Raw genomic sequence first — 10,259 nt, 5'->3', positions numbered from 1 at the left:
TTACTCTTGTTACTAAAGAGACATCAGGTGATTAGGTGTTAGACTTGAGGATACAACTCTTCTTCACAGCTCCTAAATGAGGTCCTTCGGATCTCACTACAACACTGTTCCCCACTGTGTACCAGGCTCACACCTGGATCTTGGTTGCCCAATCCCTGATAGGACTGCGGCAAAATAGAACAGGGTCACAGGTTTCTGATGTGAACAGTGACTGTGAAAATCTCCAGGAAATATTGGTCATTGATTAACCAATCACCATTCCCGGACATTTCTGCTCCTCGGCAGCCATGTCTGGCTGTTCAAGGACAAGTTATAAGCCACACCAATGGCTCTGGATCTGCCTCCAGTAGTTTATGCAGGAATGTGCCAGCTCAAAGACCCTCAGGTTGAATGGGGGTGTGCTATGAGGATACTGTGGGCTTCCCAAGGTGCTAGCTTAGAGATTTCATTTGCTGATTTTACTTCTGGTGCTACATTAAACAAGAGAAGGAAAGGTTCATTTACAGCATCAGGAAAAGGAAAGCTGAGGAGCTAAAGGGGTTTCATTTGAATCTGACACCTCCATAGGGAAGATTAGGGAGGCAGCAATGCCCATGGACAGGATCTCCTGCACAACAGCAAGCATGCCCTGTGGATCATGCTGCCATATGGGAGGAAATTAACCCCTTCCTAGGGAAGAGCCCTCAGGGAGTAGACTGTCTGCCTGGGATGCTGGAGGGTGGGCCACAGATGCAGAAGAAGCCAAGGAGTTACTCTCAGCACACAGGTGAGGGAGTGTTGGTGAACAAGAGCAAGTCCTCTGCAGGATTAAATCACAAGAGAGGGACACAGCAAGACATTCATTTGGGGACATTTGGAAATCACACCATTTCACCACTTCAAGTGCTGACTTACTGACCTTCCTTCCTTAGGCCTCAGTAATTCCAAGTACTAGAGAGCACATGTCCTGTGTCTCTTCCCTCTTCAATGAACCCTTGTTCTTTCTCCAGCAGCATGTGCAGTGCCTGCAACTTACAGGAGCCTGAACCCTGGTGCCACCGGAACTCCTTTGTCAGCCCTGCCCTTTCACATGGTTGCCCCAGGCCCAGTACATGGGTCACTGATGAAGCAGCCTCCCCCCCCACCACCATCATTAGTGGCTGCAGCATTTCCTCCTCTGGGGGGCCCTCTGGTGCTGCCTGCTTTCCCCAGCACAGCTGTGGCATCAGGAGGAAGAAGTTGCAACTTGAGTGGGACAGGCCTTTCCAGTGTCACTGTAGCTATGGGGGCAGGGGGAAGCCCAGCAGTGCCCTTATACAATCCAAAAACTATTCTCAGTCAGGCTCCTCTCATTCAGAGTGTCCCTATTGGGACCTTGGGTCCAGTGGGCCCTGCTCCACTACCCTTGCTGGCTCCAGCCACCCAAGCTGCAGTGACTGTCCCCACCACTGCACAGAGGCAGGCTGCCCAAGACAGCTTGTGCATGGGCCTACCCCCTCTAGCCATACCACCAGATTTCCACCATCCTCCCGTCATGCCCCAGGTTAGCCAGTGGGGACCCTGGCCACAGAGGCCCCGTGCAGAGGGCAGTCTGCCCACATCCCAGGCCAAGCTTCCAACCCCCAGCGTCTATCAGAACTTTCGGCGCTGGCAGCAATTCAAGACCTTGATCTGGAAGAAACTTCCACAGACTCCTGATGTGGAAGCACTTGCCTGCTTCTTCATGTGAGTGCCTCCTCTGGGAACCAGGAGCTCCTGCTGAGCTGCTGCATGGGGATCCAACCATAAGGACCAGGACATCCTTAGGCTGAGGGCACCTGCGGGAAAACCACACATAGAAATAGGAGAGTTACATGAGGGCAAGAAAAGTGCCTTATCTCTCTACACCATGGTGCCCCTGTGAGTGAGACCCATCTTAGTTTTCAAGAAGGATCAGCCTTATAGAGAGTACAAATTCCCTCAGAACAGCTGGGCAAAAGGGAGCCACCATTTGTATTTAGGCTCAAGACCATTCTGTGCGCTTGCCACTCAGCTCAGCCCATCATGCACATTTGTGGAACACTTAGTAGTAGTGGAAATGACATTCCTTTCACACAGGCCAGAGAATGGAATCCTCAGATTTTGACATAGGCCGATTCCATGTCTGAAGATGGGTCTCCCCATGGTAGCCTTGTATGTGTCACCCAGGGAGGAGAGGTAGCTTTGTTTGCTCTTCCTGTCTCTCATGGGCAATGTCCTGTCCTTGGAATAAATGTCATCTCCATGACTGCACCTAAGCTAGGCTGACCCATAGACCAGTCTCCCAATAACATCAAAGGGGCATTAAGGCTTCAACATGTCAATTTTTAACAACAACAACAAAACATCATTCCATCTATAATATACAATAATAGAAAGCACTGATAGGAACATGGAAGGGGACGGGCAGTGCCCTTGCTACTGATTTCTGTGGTCAGTAAGAGAGACCTGCAAATAAGAGCCCACCCTGGAGCAGGACAAGAGGCCAGCAGGGGTGTGGAGATCAAGGTCATGTCCTGGGCTGTGGCAACTGGGAATGGAGGGTCACTTGTGGACTATGGCTGATGCTGATGAATTGCAGCCCAGTGCTTCGGTCTCTGGCCCGGCTCAAGCCCACCATGTCCCTGGATGAGGGCCTGTGGAGAGGCCTTCAGGAATGGGAAGGCATCAGCAATTACGAACGCATGAGCTACTTTGAGATGGCGGCCAAGTGAGTGAGCAACCCTGGACTGGGGGCTGTGTGGTGGAGGAAGACAGAGATTGCACACCTGGGTGTAGTGGGGCTCGTCATGCACACTGCCAGGAAGGGTATGGACAGGCACAGAAGACTCCTTTCCCCTGACAGCTTTTGCCCAGGGACTGGCACAGTCTACCTGAGGTGTGGGCCATGCTCTAAGTGTGGTCCTCAGAAATTCAAGCCCCACTATGCCTGGTCCACACCTGACAGGATGTGGATGTTCTGTTAGAGAGAGGAGTAACCAGCCAAAGAAAGATTACCATCATAACAAAGAAGTGAGGGAAAATGTTACTCCAGCCTCAGAGTGCCTCCCTCAACAGAAACTGGTGGCTCTTGGATTGTGGGCAACATCACTGATCTAGAAACTGTCAGTTTTAACTTCATGTTTTCAAAGTGTTGATAATAGAAACAGTAAGGGGAAGCCCACCACACAGGTCAGCTTCTATTCTGCCCTGACTTCTATGTCCTGTCTCTTGGGACATCTTCCTAGGCTTTCTGATTCCAGGCTTAGATTGCTCGATCTGGTACATTAGTTTTAGTGTTTTCTGGCCTCAGTCACATCCCTGATCAGCTTCTGACAGTCAGCTCTTATGGTTATGGGGCCAGACAGAGCACCTGGCCTAGAAGTTGAGTCACTGAAGACTTTCCCTGAGTCACTTGGTCTTGAACCGATTCCATGCTAGTCCTAGTTGATGTGGAGTATCAACTTCCCTTTGGGTTTCACCCTGTATTTGCAACTTCTGGGACTAGACAAGTACTTGAATGTACTGTACCTTCCACGTTCTCCTGCTGGGAATTGGGGCTGGGGCTCAAATCAATCAAATCACTCTGTGCCTCCCTGTTTCCCAGGTTCATGGAATTTGAGGCTACAGAGGAGATGGAGAATTCAAAGTTGCAGGGGATAATGAATATCCAATGCCAGCCTCCTGCAGTTCCATCGAAACCAGATTCTCCAAAGCACTCATTCCCTGACATTCCCCTGCAGCCAGGTAGAATCTCTCAAGGGTCCACTAGAGTCCATGGCGTAAGATGGACAAAGGGGTTCTGGAAGGATTTGTCCATATCCAGGGCTCCTCTTTCACGTGGTGGAATTGCTTTTACAATGGAACCAAAAAATACCCCTAGAGCTTGAGGTTTCTGATGTAGTTGGCATGGAAATGGTAATTATTGGGGCTATGTTTGTAGTTCCTCTCTCCACTATCCTGGCACCTCGCACAACACTTGCTCAGGATCAGGGATTGGATGGGCAGACCACCAGCATGTCAGTGTTCTGCATTTGGTCCCACATGGCTGTCCTAGGTGTTTTGCATTTTGCAGTGTCTCTTCTTGCTCCAGTGTCTATGCTGGCCTTTGGCCTGTGTAGTTCTAGTAAACTGCTTCTCAGCAATCATGGGGTAAAGCTGGTTTCCCCATCCATGCATTGTCTTGGTTTCCTCTCTCTTAGAAGGCAACTCCAGCAAGACTGGCCTCAAGGCAGTGTCTACCCAACCATCAGCACCCACAGGCCAGAAGCCACCAGAGACCAAGGCACCTGAGGAGATCCCACCTGAAGCCGTGGAGGAGTACATGGCCATCATGGACTGGCTGGAGGGCCTTCCAGAACTCTCCACTCACAAGTCTCAGGGAATATACAAAGAGGAGGGAATGGAGCAACAGCAGAATGCTGATGACATCTGCTCAGACCCAGAGCTCCTGAGCCTCATTGACCAGCTCTGCTCCCAGGAGGATTTCATATCAAATGTGGGCTCCATCTCCAGCTCTGCTGTCTACTAGTTTTCCTGGCCCTTGGAATTTAGCATGCTTTCTTGTTTGCTCAACACAGTGTGTGTGTGTGTGTGTGTGTGTGTGTGTGTGTGTGTGTGTGTGTGAGAGAGAGAGAGAGAGAGAGAGAGAGAGAGAGAGAGAGAGAGAGAGAGCGAGAGAATATTCAATTTCTGTGATTGTGGACCAGGTTGGGGAGGTCATTCTCAAAGTTCTCTTGGCACAGATTGCCCCTTTCTACACACACTGACACCCTGTTCCTTTGTTCCCAGGTGGAGGCCATCATTCATCCCACATTCCTGCAAGAATTGCTTTCCTCCAAACCACAGCTGGATCTCGTGGCCCTAATTGAGGAGCTGGAAAAAGAAGAAGGACTCACCCCTGACCAGGTAAACACAGGAAGGACTGTAGGCAAGTAGATCAGGAGCGGCAAGAAAGGCAGCAAAACCCTAAGGGAGGGAGCCTAGCCTTAGGCTGCATGGCTCTTGAGATTATTCCTCATGGTAGATGTGGATGTGGACAAGAAGGAAGAGGACAGGGGAGCCAGGGAGGAGCTGAGCATGCAGAGCTGGAAAGAGACTCAGTAGGGAGGTGGGAAGCACATGTGCATGTCTCTGCAACCCAGAGAGGTGACCCCTCAGTCGTTCCCTCTACTTTGAGCCTCTGTCTTTCTTTGGATGCAAAGCCAGTAACTTCATTTCCTTTAACAGATAGTGGAGAAACGTCTTGGGGCACCTCGAGTGGCCTCAGGTGCGTCTGAGTTTGCCATGTGCCAAAATGCACCTAGAAATGACCAGAGCCACCAACAAGTAGTCAGTGGAGATACCAGCACTCTGCAAATCATTTCCAGTGATGATCAGAGCCATGATGGCACCAGTACAGAGCAGCTGATGTCTGATGCTGCTGTTCTCCTCCAGGGGGGTCAAGGGTCTCCTTCAGTGGGAGCCACCCTGCCCACTGCTTCTCCCCATGGACATGGATCCCATCCCCAGAATCTAGGGTCTGGAGATGCAGTGAATCCCATGGGAAAGTCTCCTGCTGGGACTCCCTGCAAGGTAGTAGGGAACAGGAGGGTGGACAAGGAAGGTGTCCCCAGCCTGACTTCCTTGTTGGGCTCTGAGTACAGTCTCCTACCCTGGGGAACATCACAGAGCCCCAGAGCCTCCACCACTGTCCTTTGCTCTGGACACCAAGCCCTCAGGCCTTCGTTGCCCAAGAGAAGATGCCAAAGCGTGGGTCCTCCTCCACTTGCCAAGTCCAAGAAAAGGTCTCCCACTGGGGCCTCATGCATCCTGGTAAAGAAATCCTGCCCAGGACCTTGCCTTGAGGGCTCTGCAAAGCAGGACTTGGCTTTAGGGCAGATTCAGCCCTCATTGCCTCAGAAGAGAAAGTGTGAGGCATTGGAAGGTCAGAGGAAGAGGAAGAAGAAAAAGCATTGAAGCCAGTTGGGCCTGAGTGAGATGTCTCCTGGATCGCATTCTGAAATCCATGAAGCAAAAGGTCTTCCTCACCTAGTGTGGATCCAGGGTCCTCAGGGTAGTAGAGGGAAAGGGGAGGGCAGTGGGAATTGGGGAAATGAGGGGAGGGTGCATTGAGACTAGAATGGGAGAGTTTTACATGGGGGGCTTTGTAATTGTGCAGCGTAAATAAAGATATTTTGATTGGAATCTGTACTCTGAATAGCAGATCTGCTGTCTGGGCTGTCCACAGAATGAGTAGGCTATGTAGGGAATGATGTAGGGTTGTCAGGATCTGTGGTGCACACATGCTCATGCACATCATTACATGACCCAAGAACATATAGTAGGGAGTCAGTTTTGTGCTTTCAGCCTCCCTGTCTTTAGCTGGTTTTCTGGAATTAGTTTGGAGATGGGCTTCATTTTACCAAGCTTTTTTCTATTGCCCCGAATAGGTTTAAATCTTGGCTTGAGAATTTCTCAACTTGCCAGGGTCTTGCCCAATGTGTGGCTCTAGAGGAAAACAAGTAGAGACTTGAGGGGAAGTAGCTGTGTCTGTTGACAAGCCCAGCAATGATTCTCTCCCTATTAGTGCAGATGCCATGCTGTCTGGCAGTGGGAGAAATATCTGTCTTGGAGATGCTTTGTGGGTTTCCCTTTTCATTTTTACTCAGAATAGCTAGAGATTTTCCTGGTTTATGGACTCTGGGCATGATTGCTGAGAGTCTCTGGTTGGGGAAAACTTGGCCATGTTGTCTCAACCTGGACAAGTAGCTCAAATCTTCCTCACCTGCCAGAGTCTCACTAATGATTAGCCACCACTAAGTAGAGGTTCTAGAAGGTGCAGAGCAAAGCAGGAAATGTGCCAGGGCTCATTCTCAGGGCTGGCAGCATGGGTTGCTGAAAAACAACAGAGTTGTGTGAAGTCAGTTTCCAGATTTTGTGTCAAACTAAGAGAATGTCTTCACTTGGGGTGTTGGGTGTTTACTGCACAGGTCCCTTACTGTAGCTAAGCTTTTTTTTTTTTTAGAAGACAAAATTTTGGGGCTGGGGATATGGCCTAGTGGCTAGAGTGCTTGCCTCGTATACATGACGCCCTAGGTTCGATTCCCCAGCACCACATATACAGAAAATGGCCAGAAGTGGCGCTGTGGCTCAAGTGGCAGAGTGCTAGCCTTGAGCAAGAAGAAGCCAGGGACAGTGCTCAGGCCCTGAGTCCAAGCCCCAGGACTGGCCAAAAAAAAAAAAAAAAAAAGACAAAATTTTAATGAAAATTGGTCAGTAAGCTGTATATTCCACTGGGTTAAATAGTTACATGGGAATGTGTCCAAAATTTATAACAGACTCTAAAATGTTACATATTACCATCATCTGATTCATCTTCTTCCTTCAGAGATTCCTTAGCATATGTCTCTGTTTCTTCCTTTATAATTTTGGAACAATTTCATGTCTTCCTTTGGTTAATTCACTAACCCAACTGAGCTCTAGTTCAAAAGGTTTATCCTTAACTTCATCATGTACTATGTAAATTATTTTTGCAACTTCTTTAACCACATCACGGCAGGTCATTTCTTTCATCTGAAGTTTTTCTATTTCTGTCTTTGCAGCTTGCCTGGCTTTGCCAATGGCACAGCCCCAATAACCATATGAAACACCTGAAGGGTCAATCATTTACAGTTGTGCACCATCATTCACACTGTAAGACCCTAACATGAAACTGCAGCCAAAAGTTCTAACAGCACTGTACAGTGTGTAAGAGTGTATGTACATCGCCACTCTGTCTGCAAGATGTTTTAGTGGAATGTTATAGCCAAAGTTTGATCTAAAGTTAGAAGCTTCTTCTCTTGCTATGTCTGCTAAAGAACGGGCATCTGCCAATAAACCTTCTATATCCATTCCAACATGCCGATCAACATTAAAAAGCCGTTTGTTAGAACCTTCTTCGTAAAGTTTAGAAAGGACTAACTTCTCCACCCCAAAGACAATGCCATCTTTACATCTGATCCCAATAGCTACTATTTTCCACAGCTTTCATAGCATATTCAACTTGAAAAATACTTCCATCTGGAGAGAAGGTAGAGGCTGACAGGTCATAATTTAGTTTCTAGAATCCGCATTCTTGTTGGTTTGCGGCAGAAGGTGTTGCCAGGGATTGTTCAGGGGCTTTCCATCAATGTCCTTTCCGGAAAGGGAGTCAGCAGAAGCCGGGCACCCCGGTGCCAATGGAGCTCATCTTGCCACAGACAGGGACGCGCGGACCTCCCACGCCTTTGTAGCTAAGCTTTCAAGAGCCATAACTGCCCAGCATGTTTCCTATACCATCTTTGTGACAGTATCAGCCATTCTTACTCTGTATCTTGTAGCCTTTGAATTTCTTTGACAAAATAGATGGCTACTGAGAATGCTCTGACCAAAAGTCATTTTCATTTCTCATCCTAGTACACCAAAGAACAAATTGTGTATTTATGCCCTCGTCTTTCTTTACAATGTGCGTGCTCATGTGTTAGTTAGATTATTGCAAGATCACTTTTCTGGCCTTGAAAGCAGCATGTTTGTAAAAGTCTCTGGAGACCTGAAAGATGTTTCTGTGAACAAACTACAGAGAAAACTCACATTGAAAGGGCAAGATCATGAGGTTCTAAGTGAATGTAAGTAATAAGTCTTGAGAAATTGTTCTATGTTTTTCAAGAAAAGTTACTAAATGAATCCGTTGGCTTCATTCCTTTTGATTTGCATGTCACTAATTTTGAAGGCCATGGAGCTGGGCAATGCATCACCAGTATTGCACTAACCTTGCTGTGAATGGCACCTCTGGGGCATGGGCTAACATGGTAACACTTTCTTGGTCATTTTTCATGGTATATTTGACTAGGTCATGATGGTTGATTTTGCAGACAAAACTGACTCCTCATTAGATCTGAAGATGTCTGAGAAGATGACTGGAGTAAGATAACATAATGACTTCTCTATCTTTCTTTTTATTGTATCTCCTTTGTGGCCTTAACCTTTGTTATAAAGGTACCTACCAGATCTCATGGCCAAAAATAGCAGATCAGTAACTTCGTGAAAGAGCAGACCACCTAAGTTCTGGAGATATCTCCACTTATGCCCTGATTAGACATAAAAACTCCTTACTTTATTAGCCTATTACCTCTCTTTGTTATTTCTGTTCTCTCTTTGTGATTCTCCAGCTTGCTGGGATCCAGAGGTTGATTCTCAGTAGGGGTCACACTTGTACAGTCCTAGGCTAGTCAATAAATTTTGTTCTTGCAGGCTGGTGGTGCATGTCCCAGCAACTTGAGAAGCAAACGTTGGAGAGGAGGTATGCATCCAAGGAAAATCACTAAGATGGAATACAGACAAAAACAACAGCAACAGAAGCAGAAAAGGATGTACTGACAGAAAAATACTAGGTTTAGGACTTGAATGGTTGAGTACTTGCCCAGCAAACATAAGCCTGCGTTGCAACCCAAATACCATCACACACTCAAAAGCATTTTCCTCATTCTCCTGGTTGAATCATTGGCTTTATCAAGAACCAGCAGACTCTAAGGTTTTTCTTGGCTTTACTCCTTCGAGTTTGCTAGTATCAAAGCAGAAATCACAGAATCCAGCACATCACTGGGACCACAGTGTTGCCATCAAAGCCAGCTAGGAGATGCCCAAACATTAACAGCACATCCACCAAATTGATGAAATTAAGTAAATGACCCAAAGAAGACTAAAATGTAAAAAAGTATAGAATAACAAGTAGAAAAGCAGCATGGAAATTCCTTGAAAGAATAAACATAGAGATACCTATCTAAGACTCAGCAATCCCACTCCTAGGCTGTATCTAATAGAATACAAACAATGCCACATCGATGCCACAAGCACAATCATGTTTCTTTCAGCAGTGTTTATCATAGCCAAGATATGGAATCAACCTAGATGCTCCTCAGTGGACGAATGGATAAGAAAGTGTTGTATATATACGAAAGAATTCGGGCTGGGGATATAGCCTAGTGGCAAGAGTGCCTGCCTCGGATACATGAGTTCCTAGGTTCGATTCCCCAGCACCACATATACAGAAAACGGCCAGAAGCGGCGCTGTGGCTCAAGTGGCAGAGTGCTAGCCTTGAGTGGGAAGAAGCCAGGGACAGTGCTCAGGCCCTGAGTCCAAGGCCCAGGACTGGCCAAAAAAAAAAAAAAAAAAAGAATTCTACTTATCCATCAGCAAAACAATATTATACCATTCAAGACTTGGAAAAAAATATATTAAGTCAAGTAAGACAGAGTCATAGAAACATAGGTTGCATAGTTTCCTA

The 10,259-nt window shown here is 47.3% G+C and overlaps 1 protein-coding gene and 1 pseudogene across 1 annotated transcript; one reads left to right on the top strand and one right to left on the bottom strand.

The window, feature by feature from the left end:
- The first annotated feature begins 1,261 nt into the window (after positions 1–1,261).
- LOC125352586 (NUT family member 2G-like) lies at positions 1,262–5,934 on the top strand. Its single transcript, XM_048347768.1, has 6 exons — positions 1,262–1,704; positions 2,579–2,707; positions 3,584–3,723; positions 4,179–4,474; positions 4,768–4,884; positions 5,206–5,934. Exons 1-6 carry the CDS (start codon positions 1,262–1,264, stop codon positions 5,932–5,934), a joined length of 1,854 nt encoding a protein of 617 aa, XP_048203725.1.
- Positions 5,935–7,306: 1,372 nt separating this feature from the next.
- Positions 7,307–8,185, bottom strand: LOC125355570 (annotated as a pseudogene).
- Between the last annotated feature and the right edge of the window lie 2,074 nt (positions 8,186–10,259).

Source organism: Perognathus longimembris, chromosome 1 (assembly GCF_023159225.1).
Source record: "Perognathus longimembris pacificus isolate PPM17 chromosome 1, ASM2315922v1, whole genome shotgun sequence".
Classification (NCBI taxonomy): domain Eukaryota; kingdom Metazoa; phylum Chordata; class Mammalia; order Rodentia; family Heteromyidae; genus Perognathus; species Perognathus longimembris.
This window is presented reverse-complemented; position numbering and strand designations above follow the sequence as displayed.